The sequence below is a fragment of the Phalangium opilio genome, unplaced genomic scaffold (assembly GCF_054372755.1).
Source record: "Phalangium opilio isolate 3A_F unplaced genomic scaffold, DU_Popi_V2 ptg000038l_1, whole genome shotgun sequence".
In the NCBI taxonomy this organism is placed as follows: Eukaryota; Metazoa; Arthropoda; class Arachnida; order Opiliones; family Phalangiidae; genus Phalangium; species Phalangium opilio.
Genome location: NW_028324161.1, coordinates 5,795,170 through 5,822,978, shown reverse-complemented (window position 1 = coordinate 5,822,978; position 27,809 = coordinate 5,795,170). Strand labels below are relative to the sequence as shown.

The 27,809-nt window shown below is 37.0% G+C and overlaps 1 protein-coding gene and 1 long non-coding RNA gene across 2 annotated transcripts in view; one reads left to right on the top strand and one right to left on the bottom strand.

The window, feature by feature from the left end:
* The window catches only part of LOC149682794 (uncharacterized), a 524,355-nt gene that overhangs the window by 57,683 nt on the left and 438,863 nt on the right, over positions 1 to 27,809 (bottom strand). The gene's annotated exons all lie outside the window — the stretch shown is intronic.
* Positions 1,013 to 26,601, top strand: LOC149682813 (glucose dehydrogenase [FAD, quinone]-like). The gene is made up of 10 exons (XM_089834182.1): positions 1,013 to 1,148; positions 1,277 to 1,489; positions 2,408 to 2,481; positions 10,242 to 10,566; positions 14,328 to 14,620; positions 15,436 to 15,598; positions 16,015 to 16,172; positions 21,151 to 21,325; positions 25,661 to 25,883; positions 26,439 to 26,601. Exons 1-10 carry the CDS (start codon positions 1,013 to 1,015, stop codon positions 26,599 to 26,601), a joined length of 1,923 nt encoding a protein of 640 aa, XP_089690308.1.

Genomic DNA, 27,809 nt, shown 5'->3' with positions numbered 1-27,809 from the left:
CCCGACGAACATCGTAAGTAAGGGCTACAATGCTTGTGTTATTGATGGATAGCGCCATTCTAAATGGAGACACATACGAATAAAATATTGATACAGACGATTATCGTTCTCGCCCTTTTTTTACCTCTCCGGGTGACGATGAGGTCACGGGGAGGTATTACACTGGACTTGTCTATGTGAGTGTGTCTGTCACCACGTTCGCGGAAAAAATATTTTAGTTTCTACTCCCGTCGTTAGGGTTAAGAAGTACGCGACAACAGGCTAGGGTTACGAGAAACGTCTAGTCTCCCAATGGCAGGGCTTCCACAAAGGTCATCACAATTGCGGGTTTTCCTAAAATTGTGAATCAATCCCCATAAATATCATAAATTTCCAAAAATTGTTAAAGTGGCATACGATCGAATTCAAACGTTAACAATAGCTATGTTTAAAATTATTTCAGAAATAATGTTTCTTAAAACGATTTAACTAGAATTAAGGTAAATTAGTGACGATTAAAATAATTAATATCAATTATATTTAATTAAGAAAAACCTCTTAATTGCGTCTCGACTCGGAGAGGTTTATTTTGGATTCCAAACTTATTTCTATTAACCTTATTGTATCAAAAACACCGTAAGAGCAATAAGTATGACACTTGACACTGACATGACGCTACATTTCTTCACGAAGGGATTGTCTTATGTTATATACATAGCTGTAAAATCGTATTAATTCACGGTTTATTTTTTATCTCACAAAAAGGGTCGCTTCTATGAAAGTTTCTATTAAAAAGAAATTATATCTTATTCGGAAACACACAAAAAAACCATCACTAATTTTTATCATTTAGTGCCCTACTTACTGATTGATTTGTTACTTATGATTAAAAATAAAAATCGAGATAGTGATATCTGAAGTAAAAAGTTATCTAACCTTGAAAAAATAAATATTAAAGGTAACATCGCATATAGATAGTTGGCAGTCCGTAAGAAAGGGTTCCTAACAGCAGGTTCAAAATCGAAATATCAGGATGCTTTTGCCATCATCTTCTGCTCTTTTAGTCGGAGCGATCATTTCAGCTATTTCGTATTACAATGTAAGGAAAGAACGACATATTACACCAAGGGTAGTAGATAACTTTGAGAAATACTACGACTATGTTGTTGGTAAGTAATTATGGTTGAATTTAAAAAATAGGCAATCCAACACGCATTCGCTATTACCAAATTGATGAAAAGTTTTATTTGGAAAAGTTTAAAACGAGAATGAATATAACGTAGCGTTTTAATTTAAGTTGGTGCAGGATCAGCCGGTGCTACTGTGGCCAGCAGGTTATCCGAAGACCATGACATAAAAGTTCTCCTAATTGAAGCCGGAGGACAACCAAACGTTCAAGCCGAGATACCATTGTTAACCTTGGCAAATCTACGTTCAAACCTAGACTGGGGTTACAACAGCGTTCCACAAGAAAACGGTTGTCTAGGACAAAAAGAAAAGCTGATTTACTGTAATCTAGACCGGTGGATATAGAGATGTGAGTCGGCAATTTACCGTCCCTAAACTACCGGTAATTTACCAAATACCGCGTAAATTACGGATTTATATCTTACCGTAATTTTAGAATGGTTATTTACCGGTAAATTACAAAATTTCCGCTGTAATAAGCCTATTAAAACATAAAATACCATAAATTACGATAATTTTTGTAATTTCAAAATTTTAATCGGTAATTTTTCGGTAATTTACCCGGTAAATTACCATTTTTAAAAATTACCGTAATTTCACATCTCTAGGTGGTTATGTTAGACTTGTGTGCAGACTGCTGTTACATATTTTCCTTTGCAAAATTCCTTGACTCTTCCAATGTTTCTTTAAGTGTCTAAGTCCAATTTAATGACTAAATTTAGCACTTGGTTGAAAAGTATATTAATTTATACATATCAGAGTTTACACTGCTTCCTCACTTAAAATGGAAGTTCTAGCGGAGTTGTCAGTCCTACGGTGGGATACCTAATCTTCCGTTCATGTTTGCTAACGGTACGGATGAAAAAACATCCAATTAGGTTTGCCCTACACCTGTGAGTTTACACTGCTTCCTCACTTAAAATGGACAATATAACATCTGATAAATCGTGCCAGGGGCGGGAATTCAAAAGAGTTTACCGATGGTTCGAAGAATGCTGAATAGTAACCCGTACAAACATTTATGGCTGCATTTTGCTTTTATGTAGCTTATTCAGAATCTGCAAAATATTGCAAATATACTGGAATATTCTGGAATATACCTGAAAAAGGTTCAACTTCAGAGAAAATTTAGATGAATTCCAGAGAGCATTTTTTTTTTGGCAGAAAAAAAAGCTTCCGCTGGCTAACTCAGTACAGCTAATATACAAACAAAATTTAGCTACTCTAGAGTCTTAAATAGCTTCCTTACACGTCGAAAACAGAGGTGAGACAGCAATTCCCGTTAGAAATCAAGTTGTTCGTGGCTCACTACAGGTAACTTCCAGTTATATTGTATGCATGTTACAGTCAGAAATAGCTAAGTTTGTAGGATCATTGCAGGTGCATTTGAGATACTTTGTAGGATCATTGTAGGCGCGTTTCAGATACTTTGTAGGGTAATTGCAGGCGCGTTTCAGATACTTTGTAGGATAATTGCAGACACGCTTCATATACTTTTTAGGATAATTGCAGGCGCGTTTCAGATACTTTGTAGGATAATTGCAGACACGTTTCAGATACTTTGCAGGATAATTGCAGGTGCGTTTCAGATACTTTGTAGGATAATTTCAGGCGCGATTCAGATGCTTTGCAGGATAACTGCATGCGTGTTTCAGATACTTTGTAAGATATTTGCAGGCGCGATTCAGATACTTTGTAGGATAATTGCAGGTGCGTTTCAGATACTTTGTAGGATAATTGCAGGCGCGTTTCAGATACTTTGTAGGATAATTTCAGGCGTGATTCAGATGCTTTGCAGGATAACTGCATGCGTGTTTCAGATACTTTGTAAGATATTTAAAGGCGCGATTCAGATACTTTGTAGGATAATTGCAGGCGCGATTCAGATATTTGCAGGATCATAAAAGGCGCGTTTCAGATACTTTGTAGGATAATTGCAGGCGCGATTCAGATACTTTGCAGGATCATAAAAGGCGCGTTTCAGATACTTTACAGAATCATAAATGGCGCGTTTCAGATACTTTGCAGGGTCATTGCAGGCGCGTTTCAGATACTTTGTAGTATAATTACAGGTGCGTTTCAGAGACTTTATAGGATAATTGCAGGTGCGTTTCAGATACTTTGTAGTATAATTACAGGTGCGTTTCAGATACTTTATAGGATAATTGCAGGTGCGTTTCAGATACTTTGTAGGATCATTGCAGGCGCGACTTTGCAGTGTCATTGCAGCCGCGTTTCAGATACTTTTCAGGGTCATTGCAGCCGCGTTTCAGATACTTTGCAGTGTCATTGCAGCCGCGTTTCAGATACTTTATAGGATAATTGCAGGTGCGTTTCAGATACATTGCAGGATCATTGCAGGCGCGATTCAGATACATTGCAGGATCATAAATGGCGCGTTTCAGTCACTTTGTAGGATAATTGCAGGCGCGTTTCAGATACTTTGTAGGATAATTGTAGGATAAATGCAGGTGCGTTTCAGATACTTTGCAAGATCATTGCAGGTGCGTTTCAGATACTTTGCAGGATCATTGCAGGCGCGATTCAGATACTTTGCAGGATCCTAAAAGGAGCTGTTCAGTCACTTCGTAGGATAATTTTAGGCGCGTTTCAGATACTTTGTAGGATAATTGCAGGCACGTTCAGATACTTTGCAGGGTCATTGCAGGCGGGTTTCAGATACTTTGCAGGGTCATTGCGGGCGCGTTTCAGATACTTTGTAGAATAATTGCAGGCGCGTTTCAGATACTTTGCATCATCATCGCAGCTGCGTTTCAGATACTTTGCATGATAATTGCAGGCACGTTCAGATACTTTGCAGGGTCATTGCAGGCGCGTTTCAGATACTTTGCAGGGTCATTGCGGGCGCGTTTCAGATACTTTGTAGAATAATTGCAGGCACGATTCAGATACTTTGTAGGATCATTGCAGGTGCGTTTCAGATACTTTGTAGGATAATTGCACACGTTTTTCAGATACTTTGTAGGAAAATTGCAGGCACGTTTCAGATACTTTGCAGGATCATTGCAGGCGCGACTTTGCAGTGTCATTGCAGCCGCGTTTCAGATACTTTTCAGGGTCATTGCAGCCGAGTTTCAGATACATTGCAGGATCATTGCAGGCGCGATTCAGATACATTGCAGGATCATAAATGGCGTGTTTCAGTCACTTTGTAGGATAATTGCAGGCTCGTTTCAGATACTTTGTAGGATAATTGTAGGATAAATGCAGGTGCGTTTCAGATACTTTGCAAGATCATTGCAGGTGCGTTTCAGATACTTTGCAGGATCATTGCAGGCGCGATTCAGATACTTTGCAGGATCCTTAAAGGCGCGTTTCAGTCACTTCGTAGGATAATTGTAGGCGCGTTTCAGATACTTTGTAGGATAATTGCAGGCACGTTCAGATACTTTGCAGGGTCATTGCAGGCGGGTTTCAGATACTTTGCAGGGTCATTGCGGGCGCGTTTCAGATACTTTGTAGAATAATTGCAGGCGCGTTTCAGATACTTTGCATCATCATCGCAGCTGCGTTTCAGATACTTTGCATGATAATTGCAGGCACGTTCAGATACTTTTCAGGGTCATTGCAGCCTCGTTTCAGATACTTTGCAGGGTCATTGCAGGCGTGTTTCAGATACTTTGCAGGGTCATTGCGGGCGCGTTTCAGATACTTTGTAGAATAATTGCAGGCACGATTCAGATACTTTGTAGGATCATTGCAGGTGCGTTTCAGATACTTTGTAGGATAATTGCAGGCGCGTTACAGATACTTTGCAGGGTCATTTCTGGCGCGTTTCTGATATTCTTTAGTGTTGAAATTTTGGGATTTCATTTTTAAAAAATTAATTTTTACCTCTCCGAGTGACGATGACGTCACGGAGAGGTATAACATTATATGTGTGTTTGTGTGTCTGTCACCGCGTTCGCAGTTGGAAAATCGGAGCCAACGTGTTCGCAGAAAGATACTTTGGTTTCTACTCCACTACCCTCGTTAGGGTTAAGATGTACACGGCGATCGCCTAGGGCTACGAGAAACGTTAAGCTTCCAAATGGCAAGGCTTCCACCAAATATTCAAGCAATTGCGGGTTTTCTTATCAATTATTGTGAATCAGTCGATCGCCTTATATACCATAAATTTCCAAACATTGTGAAAGGCTTACGCTTGAGTTCCAACGTCAACAATAGCTATGCTTAAAACGCTTTTAGGAATGAAGTTTCTTAAAACGATTTAACTAGAATTAATGTAAATTAATGATGATCAAATTAATAAATATCAATTATATTTATTTAAATATTTAAGAAAGATTCTTAATTGCGTCTCAACTCGAAGAGGTTTATTTAGGATTCCCAACTTGCACTTCTGTTTAATATCTAGGAAATTTCCAAATCAGTTGAAATTAGAGTCTTCTCATACAAAAATTTTAAGCTGTAATTTATCTGCATACACGCTTTTTTATAGCTACCACGCTGAAATATGTATACATTAAGGCTACAGTTTCTGCAGCAGATAAACGCGAAATTGTCACAGGAATTCCTGAACTGCAAATTATCTGCCGTTTCAACATTTTCTGTTTGTTAACTGTTAATTTTCTATACTGGCAGAAATATGCAGCGCCATTCTGCAAAAGCGATGAAAAAGTAGAAATCCAGCTGCCAAATTAAAATTGCAATTTGACCACATTTATAGGCATGTTACAGGTCTGAAAACGTGATGGAAAAGTAGAAATCCAGCTGCCAATTTAAACCTGTAATTTGACCATATTTATAGACATGTTACAGGTCTGCAAAAATTATTTAAAAGTAAATATACCAGCTGCTAGTTTAAAACTGCAACTTGACCACATTTATAGACATATTACAGGCCTGCAAATGTGATGGAAAAGTAGAAATGCAGCTGCAAGTTTAAAACTGCAACTTGACCACATTTATAGATATGTTACAGGTCTGCAAATGTGATGGAAAAGTAGAAATCCAGCTGCCAATTTAAAACTGCAATTTGACCACATTTATAGGCACGTTACAGGTCCGCAAAAGTGATGGAAAAGTAGAAATCCAGCTGTCAATTTAAAACTGCAATTAGACTATATTTATAGACATGTGACAGGTCTGCAAAAGTGATGAAAAAGTAGAAATACCAGCTGCTAGATTAAAATTGCAACTTGACCACATTTATAGACATGTTACAGGCCTGCAAATGTGATGGAACAGTAGAAACCCAGCTGCCAATTTAAAACTGCAATTCGATCACATTTATAGACATATTGCAGGTATTCAAAAGTGGAAATCAGTCTGCCAGTTAGTTTAAAACTGTAATTGTACGTAATAGATAGAATAGAATTTTATTTTCATTTCTGCAAAATCGTTGCATAAGTAGAAAAAAATCAAAGCGATTAAACAGGAGTATCTCCGGTTTAATGTGTAGACAATTTCCGCAGCTATCGAACCACCCTTATTAAATAAAATTCTTTTCTATAACCCTTTGAAATATGTACAATTACAGTTTTGTAATAGCTGGCAGACGGATTTCTACTTTTGAATACCTGCAAAATGTCTGTAAATGTGCTCAAGTTACAGTTTTAAATTGGCAGGTGGATTTCAACTTTCCCATCACTTTTGCAGACCTGTAACATGTCTATGAATGTGGTCCAATTGCAGTTTTAAATTGGCTGCTAAATTTCTACTGTTCCATCACTTTTGCAGACCTGTAACATGTCTATAAATGTGGTTAAAATACAATTTTAAACTAGCAGCTGTATTTCTACTTTTCTTTCACTTTTGCAGACCTATAACATGTCTATAAATGTGGTCAAGTTGCAGTTTTAAACTAGCAGCTGGTATTTCTACTTTTTCATCACTTTTGCAGACCTGTAACATGTCAATAAATATAGTCAAATTGCAGTTTTAAACTGGCAGGTGGAGTTCTACTTTTCCATCTCATTTGCAGGCCTGTAATATGTCTATAAATGCGGTCAAGTTGCAGTTTTAAACTAGCAGCTGGTATTTCTACTTTTTCATCAATTTTGCAGACCTGTAAAATGTCAATAAATATAGTCAAATTGCAGTTTTAAATTGACAGCTGGATTTCTACTTTTCTATCACATTTACAGATCTTGACATGTCTATAAATGTGGTCAAATTACAGTTTTAAACTAGCAGCTGTTAATTCTACTTTTGCATCGCGTTTGCAGAATCGCGCTGTATATTTCTTCCAGTACAGACAATTAACAGTTAACAAACAGAAAATGTAGAAACGGCAGACAATTTGCAGTTCTGGAATTGCTGTGAAAATTTCGCGTTTTTCAAGCTGCAGAAAATGTAGCCTTTATGTAAACCTATTACAGCGTGGTAGCGATAAAAAGCGCGTATGCACATGAATTACAGCTTAAAATTTTTGTACGGGAAGAGAAGATACGTAGAATCTCATTTTGTACATTTGTTAATGAATGAAATTTTTGTTTATTTACTATACAAAAAACTGCGTTCACGGAACATAGACGTAATACTTGTCATTTTGTTATGCGCTATAAATTTTTTAAAACAATTTTAGATAAAATATTATAAATCTTTTTGATAGTTTAAATAAAATAAGATGCTAAGTTGGTTAGGTTGAGCGAGAAATGGAGCTAATTAAAACTAGACTAGTTTCTAACAATAATATGGGTTAACTATTACACGTGTTTGGAACTAATGGTGAAAATGCCAAATTTTCCTGAAAGATATTGCATGTTCTCTGCATTAACGAGACAAAAGTAACTGTTTCCGTTTCAAGCAAATCTCGGATGTGGATTAGTTCAGGCAAAAGCCACTAAATGCTACCATACTCGCGGGATGGAATTACGTGGACCGCTAAGCACAAAAAGTCTATATTTTATCTCAGCCTTCGTGGATAAGCTCTGATTGGTTCCTACATTTGGAAAGGTAAAGTTGGTGCGTAGAACATTGGACAGCATGTTAGGTGCGCCGCAGGAGCCGATGTTTGCTTTCAGAGAGGAATTCAAGATACTGTCGTATGATGCTAGAGAGATATTGAGACTACGCTCTACGGAAGGTTTCTATCCACCCTTCACTCTCCTTTTTAGCCACATACGATTAGCTTGACCTGATGTGTAGAAGAAGAAGATGATTATGTAGAAGATGTTTCGTTCGTTATTTTGAAATAGCACTTCGTAAGGACTTCTAGGTGGCGCTGGCTCCATACTTTTCTTGTCAACGATTTTTAAATTCATAATATTTATTTTCTTCTCTACCACCACCGGGAATCGAACCCGAGATCTACGGCACACCAGCCTGATACTATACTGTCGCCTCTACAACCGCTTGTTGAAAAAGGGTTGCAGAGATAGTAGGAAAGAGAACGAAAGTAAATAAGAACGGCCCGAGCTGTGCTTAGTGAGCTCCAAGAGAGAGAGAGAGAGCGGAGCCTTCGAGATATATAGGCCCGTGCCTATCGCGAAGCGAGAATATTTTTTCAACTAAATTAGTTCGCCGTGTTTTCTCACTTGGGAGCACTTTTAGTATCGTAAAATAAAAATAAGTTAAGCCTGGTGACTCCGTCGACTGCTAGAATATTAGGGCTAGGCATAGACGTAGAGCGGTGAAACCGAGGTCGCGGATAGTAAAAAATGTTTTAGAATATTTCAGAAGACCTTTATTAAACAATCATGCCAAAGACGTAGAGGATAAAAAGCTAAGGTTAAAAAAATTAAAGGTTACGAAGGAGTATAAATATTCCTCTTATGGTATAATAAAACTGTGAATTAGCATCTCCAAGAAGTTTTGTTTTACTAAAAAAACAACAATGTTAAAATCTCATAATTAATTTTGTTGTCCACACAATCTAACTAGGACTGTTCACGAGCCGAGCTGAGCGAGCATTTTAAAAGCTCGGCTCGGCTCGAGTCAAAAAAACGGCGGCTCGGCTCGACTCGAGCCAAGCTGGGTCTTGGCTCGGCTCTAGCTCGGCTCGGCTCGAAAATGATCATGACATGTTTAAAAAAAAATTGCTACTACCAACGTCAAACTTGAGAATGACTATAAATGATATCCCATGTTTAGGAATGTAGTGGTTCAGTAAAACCCGCTCTTTAAAATATGCTCAAGGTTAGAGACGAGAGATTTTTCCCACGCTTTATTTCATGTAAAAATACAACAGAACGCTATTAGTGGAGAGAATAAAGACTAAAAGGAAAGCACTATATCAGTGACTAAGCTCGCGAGCCGGCTCGCGAGTCGGCTCGGCTCAATGCCTATCGGCTCGGCTCGGCTCGACCATAAAAAAGCTCGCTCGTTAATTAATCGAGCCGCAAAAGTGGCGGCTCGGCTCGGCTCGAACTCGGCTCGCTCGTCACGAGCCCGAGCTGGCTCGAGCTCGTGAACAGTCCTAAATCTAACCAAAAGATTCAATAAAAAATAAATAGCCCCTAAAACAATTACGTTAATTTAAGAGTTAAACTTTTCTCTTTCATAAATTTTTTATAATTGGCCCCTAAAATATCAAGGACAATTTATGGAAGACCCCTTTCGCAACTGTAATAAAAGCGCCACCTAGAACACAAATTGGGTGAAAATATTTCCTCTATGAAACTGGATATTTCCCCACATAAAAATCGACCCGCACGGGCCTAGATATCTCGGAGGCTCCGGAGAGAGAGGAATAGGATATAGAAGCGGTACGAGCGGGCGAGGATTCTATAGAAGCGCGCTTTGTCAATTTTGCCCATAGATCTTTTGGTTTCGTCTTCGCTACATGGTGTCGATGGCACTAATAGTTTTACCTTAATAGTAGTAGTACTAGTAATTAGTAACGGGCGATATGTGATTCACTTTGCTAAGCAGCCATTGAAAAATTATTTCCCCTGACCCGTATATTAGGGGATATTTCACTAGAAGTATATTTATTGTAGTAGGGATAGCGAGAGTACGTAAACGATGTGGCTTCAATATGGGCTAAACCATCTTGTTTTCTATTTCTTTCCATGAAACTGCATGAACGGACTTTCTAGTCCTGGCTGAAGATTACACCATTAGACTTAAAAGGCAGATTAAAAATATTTGTTTTCTTAATTCCGCAGAGATGTTTCTATCCAAGAGGCAAAATGTTGGGTGGATCTTCAGGGCTAAATTATATGCAATATGTGCGAGGGAATAGCAAAGACTACGACTTCTGGGCGGAACTTGGAGCCAAAGGTTGGGCCTGGAAAGACGTTTTACCATATTTCATCAAATCGGAAGGCAATCAAGCTGAACCTGGAACTATTGATGAAGATTATCGCGGACGCGATGGTCCATTGACCGTCAACGTTTCGCCGGTTAAGAGTGCTATTGGCGATGCTTTTTTCGAAGCGACATCCATTCTAGGTTACGACAAGTTGGACATTAACGGTCGAAACCAAACAGGTATTTACAAAAATTAAAGGAAAAAATTAGTTTTATTTCTGATATTCTATAATGCTACAAGTTCCAAATCTTTTTAAAAAATTGGACCACATTGACGAACGGTATTCATTTGTGATGGGCACTGATGGCCGATGTCGTAAATTAATCGTGGATCTCAGTTTTATGGGAACCAATATCGATTTTAACCTATTATTTCAACATTATTTATGAAAAAATAAAACCGATATAAATCGGTAAATTAAGCTGCAACCGATATATATTGGTTACCGATACCGATATCATATCTGTTTATGTCCATAACTAGTATTCATAAATTTCTGGGTTTCCAAATAGTCGCTATTTGCCATATCCCTTGTGGATATGGTCTAAAAGAAAAGAAATGTCTTCGGTGCTTGCTATTTACCGAATTGAGTGGTGCCGTATATTCAACAAACAACGAACGCAATTAGTTGAATAGAGCTTTAGATTTGTTATACGTAAAATTGCGATTATCTGAAGCTCCATTTATAAAAATCATTGGCTAGCTTAGTTGATAGAATCCCCAACTAGTCTCAGGTTCTTGATATGAAACCTAAGCCCATTCTACACAGAGAGACTGGAATGATAACCTAAAAACCCTCGTTCTTCAAATTGCATCGCCTGTCATCGCCTCTAGCGAGAGAGTCTCGAAACTTTTCGATTCATAGATCATGTTACGGCCATGGTTTAAGTCGAGAATATTTCAATATTGGTCGAAGCGTGGCGCTGACCTATTGAAGCAGATGCGCTCAATCAGTCTTTAGTATGTAGTTAACTTTGTGAAGGAAGTGAGGAGCCGTCAGAATTTAGGATAGGATCGCAGACATGTGTCGCATTACAGAAAAATTTGCCACCCAGAAAATTTACTTACAGGAGCACGCCACACTGCCAACCAGAATAATCCTCCCTATAAGAAAAACAAGACGGCCCAAGGGCTCGTAATAGTAGCCACATCGTACGAGTGAATAGCCCCTCTATACCCTACCCTAATGAGTGGATAACCCCTCTATAACTTACCCTAATGAGTGAATAGTGCTATCTTTTACAATTGTAACACTAAAATAAGCCTGGCTGTGATTTACCCTTTTTCCCCTGGCTGGTTTACCCCACGCGCCATAGGCGAGAGGAAAAATCTTGTGGGGCCCACGTGACCCCAGCCCGAAAAAGTTTACGAGGGGACAGAGGAGGGACGAGAGAGTCAGAAGATATCTAGAGTCCGACCTAGGAACAAGGCGAGCGAGACAGTAGAGCCGCTGCGGGAACGCGTTTACGCGTTCGATATACCTTACCTCGGTAAGACGGTAACCTCGGTTGGAAAAACATAAAAGCGCGGGAAGTAATATGACCGTGTGATATCTAACAATGAACTCTAAAACAATCTGAAGAGACGCGAGATGCGCCGTTGAAAATGAAGACACCCACCGGAGTCCTAAGCCACGAAAAGGCTACAACTGTGAGTGACAAAGAACTTAATATTAAGGGGTAAACAGCCAGGCTCCCAAAACTTAACTTAATGTTTAATCTTATCCGTAATTAATATGTTTTATGATAATAAATTGTTTACATTGATTGATTTCTACCAGAGTCGAACCTGCCTTAGAATTTACTTTAGCTTTATAGCACTAATGAGTACATTTATTTATTACTAAACTTTAACTTAACTAAATGAAATAGAAAGCAGTAGAAAAAATGTCTCACAATGCTTAAATGATTTACTGTGCATAAAATCAGAGTTAATAGCCCCTCGATGCCCTACTCTAAACAGTGATAAAATTATAACCGTATAAACTTACTTACGCTGTAATTCTAATATTCCGGCGAATCGAAGAACAGATATTTATGCCCAGAAACGTTTGAAAGCGAAAGTTTAGTTATAGTGATTATCCCCTCGAATTACCTTTAGCAATACTAAAATGATCAAACGCGTAACGCTCATTTAACACTATGTTAGCTCTATCTAAACCCATACCCCAAAGATACAAGTTCAGAAGTATCCGACCCCAAAGATACAAGTTCAGAAGTATCCGACCCCAAAGATACAAGTTCAGAAGTATCCGACCCCAAAGATACAAGTTCAGAAGTATCCGACCCCAAAGATACAAGTTCAGAAGTATCCGACCCCAAAGATACAAGTTCAGAAGTATCCGACCCCAAAGATACAAGTTCAGAAGTATCCGACCCCAAAGATTCAAGTTCAGAAGTATCCGACCCCAAAGATACAAGTTCAGAAGTATCCGACCCCAAAGATACAAGTTCAGAAGTATCCGACCCCAAAGATACAAGTTCAGAAGTATCCGACCCCAAAGATACAAGTTCAGAAGTATCCGACCCCAAAGATTCAAGTTCAGAAGTATCCGACCCCAAAGATTCAAGTTCAGAAGTATCCGACCCCAAAGACTCAAGTTCAGAAGTACCCGACCCCAAAGATTCAAGTTCAGAAGTACCCGACCCCAAAGATTCAAGTTCAGAAGTACCCGACCCCAAAGATTCAAGTTCAGAAGTATCCGACCCCAAAGATTCAAGTTCAGAAGTACCCGACCCCAATGATTCAAGTTCAGAAGTATCCGACCCCAAAGATACAAGTTCAGAAGTATCCGACCCCAAAGATACAAGTTGATTATAGTGATTATCCCCTCGAATTACCTTTAGCAATGCTAAAATGATCAAACGCATTACGCTATTTAAACCCACATTTGAATTAACCGCCAAAACGTTCCAGTCAATCATAACATAGATGGCGATAGCTACCGAACGAGAACGAAAAGGGGAAAATCGTTATCTATTTAATTAGCACATAAATAAAAAGAAAATAAATATAAAAACCCTAAACATACAAATTCATAAGTATCCGAACCCACAGATTAAGAGGTACCCCACCCCACATCACCCCGACATTTTAGAGATGAAAATAAATAATAAAAAACTCGGGGTTTCTATCAAGTCTCTATGGCTCAATGGTAGAATCTTTGCTTACCACGCCAACGACCCGGGTTCGATTCCCGGCTGCGATCCGAAAAAAATTTTAATTAAAATTAAATCTCTAACCGAGCCCAGTTACCCCTATGGGTGGGTTGTGGTAATGTGGAGTTCCTTTTAAGCCAAAAAATAACGATAACGAAAGCGAAAACTCCGGCCACATGTACTACTACTACTACTACTACTACTACTACTACTACGGCTCGGGTCAAACTAAGAGCCTCATCGTATACTACGATGTGGCTAAAAACGCGACGTGTGCTGTGTGGATTTCCAAATACTTCCTACAAGCTTCCGTCCAGAGTAGAGGAATAATTCAGGCCGACGACTCTTTCGTACAGGGGCCCCTGGGAAGTTGGCATACCGAAAAAAAGGACTATCACCCACTAAATCCTAACAGCAGCCAAATACTTTTGACTAATTTATCTGTTGAGTTGGTTATTAAGGCACAATAATTCTTTTGGTAACTCAGAGCTTGTGATAAAGCGCCGAACCACAATTGCGACACGTTTTTGTAATTGACCAATAAAACTGGCAGTTTATTGTTTAAGTTAAAAGCTACATGTGAATTTTGATCTGAGGATAGCGAGTAGGTAACGAATGATCTCGGGTTACAATAATCGTGAGTTTATATACATTTCTTATCAGTGACAAGAATAGGTCAATAATAGTACGAATAGGTTAACTAGTTCTTTATCTATACGTAGCATTATCTTTATTAGATTTATCTCAATTTCATTTAAGGTTTTTCAAAATCAATTTTTCAGGCTTTGCTCGAAGCGAAATGACTATCAGAAATGGACTGCGATGCAGCACATCCGCTGCATATTTGGGTCCAGCGAGTCAAAGCAAGAATTTTGATGTTCTGACAAACGCTCACGTAACTAAGATTGTTCTTGACTCGGACAAACGAGCCACCGGCGTTGAATTTGACTACAAGGGAAAGAAATCTATTGTCAACGCCAAGGGGGAAATAATATTAAGTGCGGGTGCCATTAACACCCCTCAACTGCTCATGCTTTCCGGAATTGGACCCAAGGAGGACCTGGAGGCGCTCAATGTAAGTTGAAGTTCACAATTTTTGTTCTTTGTCATAATATAAAAGTTTTTATGAGGGACTGGAATGAACAGAAACTCTATCATTGATACCTATTGATAAAATAATAACTAAATCATTAACAACCAAATATCCAAAGATGCTGCTCTAAGCGTCGAAAGTTGCAATGCTAAGGCCAAAGCTCATTTTTGAAAAAAAGGCGGTTGACGAACTTTTTCTAAGTTGTTGAGTCTTCATGAAAATGGCGTCTGCTGGAGCTCGTGAATATTCATAGAAATTTAACTGGCCTCAGAGGGTCTTGGACTTACACAGTTGGAATGGAATGATGAGCTAAAAACCGTCGTTCTTCTAATGGCATCGCCTGTCGTCGCCCCTAGCGGGAGAGTCCCGAAACTTTTCGACTCGTAGATAATGGTATGGCTATGGTTTGAGTCGAAAAACTTCTAATAATGGTTGAAATGTGACGCTTGAGAAGTGCTACCCTATAAGAACGACGCAACGTCCATCTGTGTTTGATGGTCTAAGCTAAAACGCTTATGAAATTGTATATCATAAACTTGGGCTCAATTGTTTTTAAAACATCCCAAAATATGTTCCAAACAAGTATATTTTGAAGTTTGTGTACAAACTAGTATAGCTATTACAAATTTCAACCAAAATTATGAGCAAAGAAAAATCATACTGCTTCAGCCAACCGATTAGCAACGTGACGGTGAAACCGGAAGTGAAAGAATTCGCTCATCCATAAATCGAACTTCGTTGACGACTTGAAATTTCCAATCATATAAATATTTTTGTTGTTTGTTTTATTTTTTCAGATTCCTGTCGTGGTAGATTTACCTGGTGTAGGGAAGAACCTTCAGGATCATATCGTGGTCATGGCACTTGAATTTAAAATCAACACTTCTAATATCGCGACCAATTATGAAGAAGTAGCCAATGATCCTGGAAAACTTGAAGCCTTTTTAAAGACCGGAAAGGGTACGCTTAATATAAATTGGATTCATTTGAATTGCACCTAAATATCAAGAACTTGCGTTTATTCGCACGAAACGAAATTGGGAAAGCTGAGGCGCGTTAATATGTGATATTAAATAAATTAATCTATCTTAAGTGGCAGTATAATTATGGTAAATATCACAACGTTCATTTTGATCATTAGTGAAAATTGAGCGCAGGTTTTTTACAAGGAGGGTATACAAGAAACAACAACCAATTCAGTTCTCTTTTAAAGGGAGTATAAAACAAATGAGACATATTTGTTTACGTAATTTACTCCATTTTTTCCTATCGTATGTCAAACATGTTGTCAAAATGTGCTAATTAAATTATCCATTCTAATCTATATACTGTCGTTAAAATAGTGTCAGTTTTAAGGTTGTTATTTATAATTTCAGGTGATTTTGGTTCAATTGGTGTTGAGGCGTATGGTTTTATGTTTTCTGATCCCAAAGAAGCTGAGACCGCTTGGCCAGATATTCAATTATATTTTTTAAATGGTCCAAGTTTGTCCGAAGGAAGTTCTACTAAAAGCATGTTCAATCCAGGTGAAAAGGTACTGTACATGAAAGAACTTTAGTAGTGTTCAGGTAAATTTAATATAACTTGTATCTATTTAAATTGAAGTGATTCAGTTATAGTCTCGAAAACAATGCAATGAGTTTCATGTTGCCCAAAATTACAGATTTGATCCGGAAATTTTGGTCCCTATAGTTTCGTTAAAGGAAAAGGTCAGGTAACATAACATTGTACATTAAAATACAGCCTTTTTCTAAATATAAAAGGAAAAATATTAAAAAATAAGTGATCTCTTTTAAAAACGAGGACTACTACGCCGCAATTTGTAAAGTGGCGCCTGCTAAATCGAGCCTTACCCTCAGCCTGTGAGAATTCGCGTTTGGGGTAAGTCGTTCGATTTAGCTAACGTCACTAAACCAATGGCTGCGCAATAGTCCACGTTTTTAAAAGAGACCGCTTATTTTTTTTAATATTATTCCTTTTTAGCCACATCGTATATATACGATGAGGCTATTAGTTTGTCCCGCGAGCCTGTGGGTGTGGTGGTGGTCGTGGCCGTGGCCGTGGTGGTCGTAGTAGTTTTTCGCGATTTGGAATGTGGTCAGAGTTACCCAAAGAAATAGTTAGTCAGAGCTAACCGAAGAAATGGTTATTTTATTGCTTTGGCAGTATAAAACGTTTCGTTCGACATTGAAGAGAGAGTGAATGTGAGAGAATTGTGGTGAGGTGATATTTTTCGTTCGTGTATTTTAAAAGGGTGGGGATTATAATAGTAAGTGCAAGCATGCATTTAATTGTACAGGTAAGGTTAAGCTTTGTGAAATGTGGTTTACGTTTGCTCGATATATTTAAAGCTAGAGAGAGAGAGAGAGAGAGGAATTTAGTATTGGCTTAATTTAAATGGAAGGTTTAATACTCCCTTTAAAATTCCTGTCACCCGTCAACAATAAGGGTTTCACGCTTTTCATCTCACCCCCCGATTTCAAATTTCAAAGAGATCGAGGGGGATTTTTAAAAAGCAAAAGGAACTATATACCGACGTTATATTTGGAAAGGTGGTGTTTATTACTAGAAGTTACGCCTATTTCTCCATAAATCGAGAAGAGTTTTAAAAGAAGGTACTAGCTTGGGGCACCAGATATTACAATTATAACGTAAGTAAATTTATTGAAGTAAGGATTAGAGGGTTATAATTTTTCTTAGGGCATCGAGGTGCAGTGGCGTCGCCAGGGTCTCGAATTTGGGAGGGTTTAAGCCCTCCCTTAAGTATTTTGTTTCCAATTTTTCAAAACCCATCACTTTTATCATGACACCCTCTTGTCAATAAGGCGAATATTAGAGTAATAAAATAAGGAAAAGTAATTAAGGACTGAACGCATGTTTTATCACAAAAGCTTTCGCATCACACAAATTAATTTTATTACTGTTAAAATGTTTGAAAATAACTTGACATTGACTGTATCAGGACTAGACTAAACTCAAGTGTGACTAGTGGGCGTTGCTTAATTGAGGGGGGGCAGTTAATGGCAAAATTTCAATTATTCGATTCGGAGATCCTAGGTACTTTAGTGGGTAGACGACGGGGAGAAGTTATTTTTTAGACCTTGCTTCGGAAGGCACGCGATTGAGGCGAAAGGGGGAAGATGTTGCCCTCAGTGCTTGGGACGGTGTAGGGCAAGGTCTGTATACCGCTTCGCATTATTTGGTGTAGGGTAGCTATGCTATAGAATAATCATGAAAATAGACTGTGACGTCTGTATACATACGCTCTAGACGATATAAATATGAAATAGTGTTTGTATGTGTATTTCACTTTCATATAGTTAAAACTTCAATACGCCCAACTGAATAATTAGGAGAGGCTTTCGGTAAATATAAGGGGGCGCTTTTAAGAAATTTAAGGAGGGGCTTAAGAGAATTTTCAGGGGGCTCGAGCGCCCCCAAAAAACCCCTGGCGACGCCACTGTCGAGGTGCTATTCACTGTGATACCACTGTTAAAGGTTGCGCATCCTAGGGGTGCTCACTCACGTTTTCCGTTCGTGTCACACTATAATTATTACTGAAGTAAAAAAATTTCAGTAATAATGTTTAAATAATACTTCGAAAAATCACTTCTAGGTGGCGCTGGCTCCATATTTTTCATGTGAACGATTTTTAGCCACATCGTATGATGAACATCTACGATGTGGGTCTTAGTTTGACCTGCCCTGGTGGTGGTGGTGGGGGGGGGGGCGTCCCTCCCTTAAAAATTCCTCTTACCCGCCGACAATAAGAGTTTCACGCTCCCCCATTTTAACATTCAAAGAAATCGAGGGAAATTTTGAAAGCAAAAGCAAGTATTTACTGACGTTCTTTTTAGAATGGTCTTAAGGCGCCGGGATATTACAATTATTGGGTGTTTTACCGAATTCTTTCTCTTTCAAACTCTTCTGACCATAAGTTCATGTTAGAAATTTATAAGAAGCGATAAGTGTGCATCGGCATAAGTCTATGTTGTAAACTCATCGAGGGGATAATCACTAAAACTATCTGTTCTTCGATTCGCCGGAATATTACAATTACGGCATAAGTAAATTTATACGGGTAATAATTCTATCACCGTTTAGGGTAGGGCATCGAGGGGCTATTGACTCTGATTTTATGCACGGTAAATTATTTAAGCATTGTAAAAGATAGCACTATTCACTCATTAGGGTGAGGTATAGAGGGGTTATCCACTCATTAGGGTAGGGTATAGAGGGGCTATTCACTCGTACGATGTGGCTACTATTACGAGCCCTTGGATCGCCTTGTTTATAAATATTATTTTGTAATAAGAGAATATATATTTTTTCGTTTTGCGCTCTTTAGAGCTGGAAAACGATTGTTTAGTCCCCTTACGACTAGCGCCTTTACCCCTTTTCTTCCCCAGTTTTTGGTGTGACCTGTCGCATTTGGGTGTTAAACTAATTTTCCCGTGAATATTTCACTTAAATTTTCTTTTAGTTGACATTGTTTGTAGGTAGCGTGACAATTTTTACTTAAAATGAAATTGTTTTACTCCCCGACCGTGAATGGGAATCGGAAAAGTTAAGCCGGGGCAACCCTTCAATAAATTTATTAGTGAATAATTCTAGACACTAGAAGCCGCGCAAAACTGTAATGTGGCAGGGTCCGTCTTGTTTTTAAATGTTTCCTTTTGGAAAAAGGTCGTTCTTTTAAGGAATAATATTGTGTTACCTAACCTTTTCCTTTAAATTACCAAATAAAGCTCAAAATTAGTTTCATAAAGTTCCTTCATTTTACTATTTTACTTAGTTTGAAAGTTATTTTAGTAACTGTTATTACGGTCAGGCCTTTTGAGAGTACCACTAATACTCATATACATAAATAAGAACAATAACAATGACATTATTCATTCAAGTAATGTGCAATTTTCTTATGAAAACTTGTTTCCTGGCTATGGGGTTTGCCTTTCCATTAAAGTTAGTCATTGAGTGACATATTCATTGTTGTTGTGCTACATACATTAACACTTTGTTTCAATATGTTTAACCTAACCTTAGAAACAGGATGAATTAAATAACACAAGCATACTTGTTCCCATTTAAATATTCATATTTAACATATACAACAGGTTGTTTCTGACAGAGCTGTGCTAATTAGCTGACAACTAATTGAATTAGAATTAGCAATTAGGGAAATATTTATGAACTAATTAATTAGCCAATTAGCAATTAGGGAAATATTTATGAACTAATTAATTAGCCAATTAGAAATTAGGGAAATATTTATGAACTAATTAATTAGCCAATTAGCAATTAGGGAAATATTTATGAACTAATTAATTAGCCAATTAGCAATTAGACATAGAAACTAATTCAATTCAATTAGAAATTAGACATTTATTTATCAAACTAATTAATTAGAATTACTATTTTCTAATTAAGGTAAAATGAAACCATAAGTAAATATCAAAGTTTAAAAGTGCCCATGGATTTAGTACTTTGGTAATGCAAAGTTTAATGTTTTAATGCCATTGAAAAACGGGTACGGAAGCCAAAAATGAGACAAGCCTCGAGCCTTCCGTCATGTTAAAATTTGTCTCATTTCTTCATTTTCTTGCCACAGTTCCTATAATGGACTCCTGAATAGTAAATACATGCGCACTACTATTAATTCGAGTAGGTAAAACAGTCGAAATTTCGAAATGGGGCAGTTGCGAACTACGAAATTTTCTACTAGTACTAGTATTCTCTCATATTTGAGGAGCTGAAAAATTTAGAGTAGCACTAAGGTTTCCTCATCGATATAATAAGGTTTTTTCACATTCAAATAGAAGAATCAAGAGTTAATTCCTCGATTTTTTACAACAAATTGGCGTAAAAGAATAATTGAAAATCCAATTGGCTAATTAGTTAATCCTAAATCTAATTAAATTTTAATTAGATAATTACCTTTCCGATTCATACTAATTAATTAGAATTACTTCTCAATTAGCACTAAGGTAATTAAAATTCAATTACCATTTTCAATTAGTAAATGTTGCTAATTAATTAGAAATTCAATTAGCTAACTAATTAATTAGCACAGCTCTGGTTTCTGAGAAGTCTACCATAAATTAATGGGTGTGTTCTTTGGGTCAGACTGAGTGGAAAGTATCGAAGAGCAAGGGGTCTACAACAATTGGTTACGGAGATATGTACTCACTCAAATTGGCCACTAAACAAGGTCAAGCACATAGTCTTCAATCTATGAACGTTATCTTTATCTTGAAGAATTGTAATATCAAATGGATAGGGGTGTGCATACGCTGCTAAACTAAAGCAATTTAGTCCATATGTGTGACTATATTTATGTTTAAAAGGGCCAACTTTCTGGGAGCCCATATCTCCGAAACAATGAGACGTAGATTATACGTTCCAGTAAATAAATTCTCAAATGGTTGGACCCTAAAAGAACAACCTTTCATTTATGGCAGACACATCAAAAAACACCATGTATACAAATAACCGACAATTTCTTTGCGTTTCAGCTATTAAAAACCTTCCGCTCATATGGTGCTGGAGATGGGTTTGTTATTTTCGTATCACTTATGCGTCCTAAGAGCTCTGGTACTGTTACATTAGCTTCTGCCGATCCGTATGACGCTCCATTGATTGATCCGAAGTTTTTTAGTCATGATGATGATTTACGTCGAATTGCTGCAGGTGTTTATGAAAATTTATTTTGTAATGTAAATATCGATAATAATTTAAGAGGCGTCCTTAAGATATTTCGGGGAAAAGCTGCTTGTTTTAGGAATTGCTTACTTTTTTAACGACGGCTTAAAGAATAGTTCAGTCGCATATACAGAAAAATATATATATGGTTATATGACATCAGTATTTTAGAAATAACATTTTAGTTGCCAAAACTTAGGCTCTTAAGCGTCAAGTTTCAAAAGTCTATTATTCTTAGGCATTTGGTTCGCGGTATTTGTGGATTTCACATTATACAAATTGCAGAAATGGTAAGGGTCCAGCATCGCAACATTATTTTGAAATCAAACGAACCTGCACGTTCGGCTTTTTTTAGTTCTTAGTAAACTTCCTAAAACGTCGTTACCAGTTAATTAAATGGTGATACAGTAAATGGTGACCTAGTAAAATGTTACTATTCACGAATTTGACAATTTTGGCAGAGCGTGTTGTTACATACATCATAGTTGAGAATAATTTCAAAACGATGCCTTTCATAGCTCCATCACAAACATTTTTTGAGATAACTGAAGTCCAAGTTGTAATTTTTAGAGTAGAACTATTTTGAGTCCAACAAATTAAAGGAAGAATTTGTCCTGCCTTAGTATTTGTTGGTGAGTTAGTTTTTTAACATCATTCAGGGGGAGTATAGGTCATGTGATATAATTTTTTGTTACTTCCGGTTTCTCGATTGATAAGATAATACGAGTAAATTAAGTTAGTTGCCAACAAGCTCTCGCGATGTTCAGTTAGATTTTCAATAACTTTAACAAAATTAATCATGTTTGATTCCGCTGCGTAATTCTTTAAAGCATTACGGGGTCGACTAATCTGCAGGTCCTCTGAATGTCTGAAATGCAGTCCACGGTAGGAAACCTACTATTTGTAGTATGCAGGTTCGGTTCACATTTACAAATATAAGAAAGCAATTCTAAAATTAATTGCCTAACATACAGTCGAACAAAATTAAAGTTTCAACTCTGAAATCTTTTGACTAAAATGCAGTACTCTGAAATGCAGTCCTCGAAAATTATTAATTACAACTCTGAAATCGGTTGAATAAAATGCATTACTCTGAAATGCAGTCCTAAAAAATCCGAATTTCAACTCTGAAATCTTTTAACTAAAACGCAGTACTCTGCAGTGCAGTCCTCGAATATTATTATTTTCAACTCTGAAATCATTTGACTAAAACGCGGTACTCTGAAATGCAGTCCTCGAAAATTATTATATAAACTCTGAAATCTATTGACTAAAACGCAGTACTCTGAAATGCAGTCCTCGAAAATTATTAATTTCAACTCTGAAATCGGTAGACTAAAATGCAGTACTCTGAAAAGCAGTCCACGAAAATAATAAATTTCAACTCTGAAATCTTTTGACTGAAACGCAGTACTCTAAAATGCAGTCCTCGAAAACCATTAATTTCAACTCTGAAATCTCTGGACTAAAATGCAGTACTCAGAAAGGCAGTTCTCGAAAACTATTAATTTCAACTCTGAAATCTTTTGACTAAAAGGCAGTACTCTGAAATGCAGTCCTCGAAAATTATTATTTTGAACTCTGAAATCTTTTGACTGAAACGCAGTACTCTGAAATGCAGTCCTTGAAAATTATTAATTTCAACTCTGAAATCTTTTGACTAAAAGGCAGTACTCTGAAATGCAGTCCTCGAAAATTATTATTTTCAACTCTGAAATCTTTTGACTAAAACGCAGTACTCTGAAATGCAGTCCTCGAAAATTATAATTTTCAACTCTGAAATCTTTTGACTAAAACGCAGTACTCTGAAATGCAGTCCTCGAAAATTATTATATAAACTCTGAAATCTTTTGACTAAAACGCAGTACTCTGAAATGCAGTCCTCGAAAATTATTATTTTTAACTCTGAAATCTTTTGACTAAAATGCAGTTCTCTGAAAAGCAGTCCACGAAAATAATAAATTTCAACTCTGAAATATTTTGACTAAAACGCAGTACTCTGAAATGCAGTCCTCGAAAACTATTAATTTCAACTCTGAAATCTCTTGACTAAAATGCAGTACTCAGAAAGGCAGTTCTCGAAAACTATTAATTTCAACTCTGAAATCTTTTGACTAAAAGGCAGTACTCTGAAATGCAGTCCTCGAAAATTATTATTTTGAACTCTGAAATCTTCTGACTGAAATGCAGTCCTTGAAAATTATTAATTTCAACTCTGAAATCTTTTGACTAGAAGGCAGTACTCTGAAATGCAGTCCCCTAAAACTATTATTATCAACTCTGAAATCTTTTGACTAAAACGCAGTACTCTGAAATGCAGTCCTCGAAAATTATTATTTTCAACTCTGAAATCTTTTGACTAAAACGCAGTACTCTGAAATGCAGTCCTCTAAAACTATTAATTTTATCTCTGAAATCTTTTGACTAAAAGGCAGTACTCTGATATGCAGTCCTCGAAAACTAATTTCAACTCTGAAATCGGTTGACTAAAATGGAGTAAGCTGAAAGGCAGTTTAGTCAAAAGATTTCAGAGTTGAAATTTATTATTTTCTTGGACTGTTTTTCAGAGTACTGCATTTTTGTCACCCGAATTCAGAGTTGAAATTAATAGTTTTAGAGGACTGCATTTCAGAGTACTGCACTTTAGTCAACCGATTTCAGAGTTGAAATTTATAATATTCGAGGACTGCATTTCAGAGTACTGCGTTTTAGTCAAAAGATTTCAGAGTTGAAAATAATAATTTTCGAGGACTGCATTTCAGAGTACTGCGTTTTAGTCAAAAGATTTCAGTGTAGTATTTAATAATTTTCGTGGACTGTTTTTCAGAGTACTGCACTTTAGTCAACCGATTTCAGAGTTGAAATTAATAATTTTCGAGGACTGCATTTCAGAGTACTGCGTTTTAGTCAAAAGATTTCAGAGTTGAAATTAATAATTTTCGAGGACTGCATTACAGAGCACTGCATTTTAGTCAACCGATTTCAGAGTTGTAATTTATTACTTTCGTGGACTGCTTTTCAGAGTACTGCACTTTAGTCAACCGATTTCAGAGTTGAAATTAATAATTTTCGAGGACTGCATTTCAGAGTACTGCGTTTTAGTCAAAAGATTTCAGAGTTGTATTTAATAATTTTCGTGGACTGCATTTCAGAGTACTGCGTTTTAGTCAAAAGATTTCAGAGTTGAAATTAATAATTTTCGAGGACTGCATTACAGAGTACTGCATTTTAGTCAACCGATTTCAGAGTTGTAATTTATTACTTTCGTGGACTGCTTTTCAGAGTACTGCACTTTAGTCAACCGATTTCAGAGTTGAAATTAATAATTTTCGAGGACTGCATTTCAGAGTACTGCGTTTTAGTCAAAAGATTTCAGAGTTGTATTTAATAATTTTCGTGGACTGCATTTCAGAGTACTGCGTTTTAGTCAAAAGATTTCTGAGTTGAAATTAATAATTTTCGAGGACTGCATTTCAGAGTACTGCATTTTACTCAACCGATTTCAGAGTTGAAATTAATAGTTTTCGAGGACTGCATTTCAGAGTACTGCATTTTAGTCAAGAGATTTCAGAGTTGAAATTAATAGTTTTCGAGGACTGCATTTCAGAGTACTGCATTTTAGTCAATAGATTTCAGAGTTGAAATTAATAGTTTTCGAGGACTGCATTTCAGAGTACTGCATTTTAGTCAATAGATTTCAGAGTTTAAATAATAATTTTCGAGGACTGCATTTCAGAGTACTGCATTTTAGTCAAAAGATTTCAGAGTTGAGACTCTAATTTTGTTCGACTGTATGTTAGGCAATGAATTTTAGAATTGCTTTCTTATATTTGTAAATGTGAACCGAACCTGCATACTACAAATAGTAGGTTTCCTACCGTGGACTGCATTTCAGACATTCAGAGTACCTGCAGATTAGTCGACCCCATCTTAATGATATAGTAAAAACCTTTACAGTATTCAGAACAGAAAAATGGTATTGTTTCCGTGTAACACATGATTTATCCAATTGACTTGTTAATATTAATTGTTGAAACATTTTTAGAAAGGATCTCCGTTGAAGCTGAACTATTTCACAAAGGAGTTTTAGAGTAGCCCGGAACTCCCCGTTCCGTATATTAAAATAAGTAGTCTTGTAACATGAAGTCTCCTAATCATTTTTATTATGTTATTTACGATGGTTTTACATACCCAGAGTGGCTATGAATTTTTTCAGTGCCTTTATTCAATTCTAGACGCTGTGTTTTTGATTCTGCGTTAAAAGATCGAAGCTGAGTAAAAATTGAAATTCATATTCATATTTGCTGCTCAATTCTGTTACAGGGATGAAATTTAGTCTGGATCTAGTTAAAACGGAACCTTTTCAAAGGCTTGGTGCGTATTGGCCTGATGTACAGTTTGAAGGTTGTGATTACGCCAAAGAAAGTGTAGAGCAACTTGAATGCATCGCTAAAGTGGCCAGTCAACCCAGTTACCATCCGACATGCACTTGCAAAATAGGCGATATTGAAAAAGACGAAACCGCTGTCGTTAATCATGAACTCAAGTAATTTTCGAATGAGCTACAAATGTCGAATATAAATTTCAGAAAGTGAAGCAAAGCTGTAGTTTATAGTACGATTTGAGAACACGAGCTCTCCTCTTCTATCTAGCTTTCTGGTCGGAAAAGTATAAATCGACCAATGACATCTTTTTCCTCTCTAGCTCAGGAGAAATTTACGGTTTTAGAGTAATTTACTTCTTGTTGATCTTAGGCCTAGTAGCTCAGATCAGATCTGGTAGATGTAATTCGGTTTGACTGTGTTATTCAAACTTGAGTTTTCAACTCAGTATCCTTAGAAAGCTCTACTTACGTTCTGTTTTTTATTTGTCTTGGTAAAATCACCAAATTGGATTACTTAAAAATAAGAAGTGCGGTTGATTCGTAATTAACGTCTAGGCAGTTCAACATCAACAGACGTCACAATTTAATGAAAAGCCCGCAAGGGTACCTTGTACCATTCCATTTTTAAATTGCTTTTTACAATTCACAAAAATTAATTTTGTAACATGCTGTAGCTTTCCTTTAATACGAAATTATTTTTCTCATTTGTAATTACAGAGTTTATAAAGTAAATGGTCTTCGGGTTGTAGACGCTTCCGTTATGCCGAAAATTGTTTCTGGAAATACAAATGCTCCAGCAATCATGATTGCGGAAAAAGCTGCCGATTTGATCAAGATTTCCAGGACGAACGATGGTGAAAAGCTTCGTGTTGAACTCTGAATGTACTAAACTCATCATGAGCCGCAGATTAGAACTGCATCGAAATAAGATTGTTTGAGATGTTACACGGTCACATCTGTTAACTAATTAATCCATAATAAAGCATCTACTTACCTTTTCCATTTAATATCGAGATTTAAGAAGGCGAAAATTTTATAAAAATGAACACAACTCTGTCTGTCTTAAATTGAACGATTTAACTGTTCGAGCACGTTAGGCCTGCATAAAAGTTTTCCACGTTAAGCATGGTTTTCACTTGACCGAAAAAATCTGCTTTGCATCTGGACGTCAAACGTCAGATTTGTTTTTTACGTTGTTGCCCAGCAGTATAGTGTTTTTACTTAGTGTAGTTGCCGCAAATAATGGAACCAAGGCTTAACAGATAAACTGATTATTGCATCAATTGCGGCCCATCTATTTTCTTTCTTTTCTGTAATCTTTGTGTCTAATATCATCAAGATATGGATGGTTCCCAACCTCTTCAATATAACTTTCAGCATTGAACTTCGGCATTCTCTGGGATTTGTACTAGTAACTGACTCGATTAGGAACTAAATAAATAAAAACATGGCTGACCGCGGACGTCCTTTTCCGAACAAGCGTGGTCTGAAATGACGTCACGTCTCAAGCTTATTGCTGATTGGCTCGCGCAGCGCGTTAACGTTGAACACGACCGAAAAAATGGAAAGCTAATATCGCCACACTCAACGTAATTTTTGCCCAGTTGTCGCTTAACGTTACGCCAAGTGGAAACCATGCTTTAACATGATAGGTAAAATTTATGATTTGACTTTCAAGTTCTTCACTTCTCCCAGAGTAATTTCTAGGTGTTGGTTCGTAATATTTACATCATGGAAAGTTCCGGATTTTTTTGTGTTAATAAAGTGTCATCGTGTTTCCTGAGGTTGGATAATAATGTGTTCCAATGGGTGTTGAGGCCTCTACTGCTTCATACTAATCGTTTTATCTTCAATTCGGTAGGACGTACGTATATTTCGAGGCTTTAATTAGGTAATTCCTTAAAATTAGATCAGAGATTATGAGAAATGGTGAAAATAGCACATACTAGCCTAATTGAAATAAACTTTGACGACTCCGAGCCTAACAGAACCGTTTGTTACCATGCTCTTCAATAGAAATCCATAAATTCCTCCAAAGAAGCAAACACACAGAAGGGGTAGGTTTTTTTATCTCGCGCTAAGACGCAA

What these genes read in the sequence shown, in the direction of transcription:
- LOC149682813 (XM_089834182.1), top strand. Translation starts at nt 1,013, where the DNA reads ATGCTTTTGCCATCATCTTCTGCTCTTTTAGTCGGAGCGATCATTTCA. An exon ending in AAAAGAAAAGCTGATTTACT is followed by an intron (nt 1,490 to 2,407) that starts GTAATCTAGACC and finishes AGTCTTAAATAG; the next exon opens with CTTCCTTACACGTCGAAAAC. An exon ending in TTTACGTCGAATTGCTGCAG is followed by an intron (nt 21,326 to 25,660) that starts GTGTTTATGAAA and finishes ATTCTGTTACAG; the next exon opens with GGATGAAATTTAGTCTGGAT.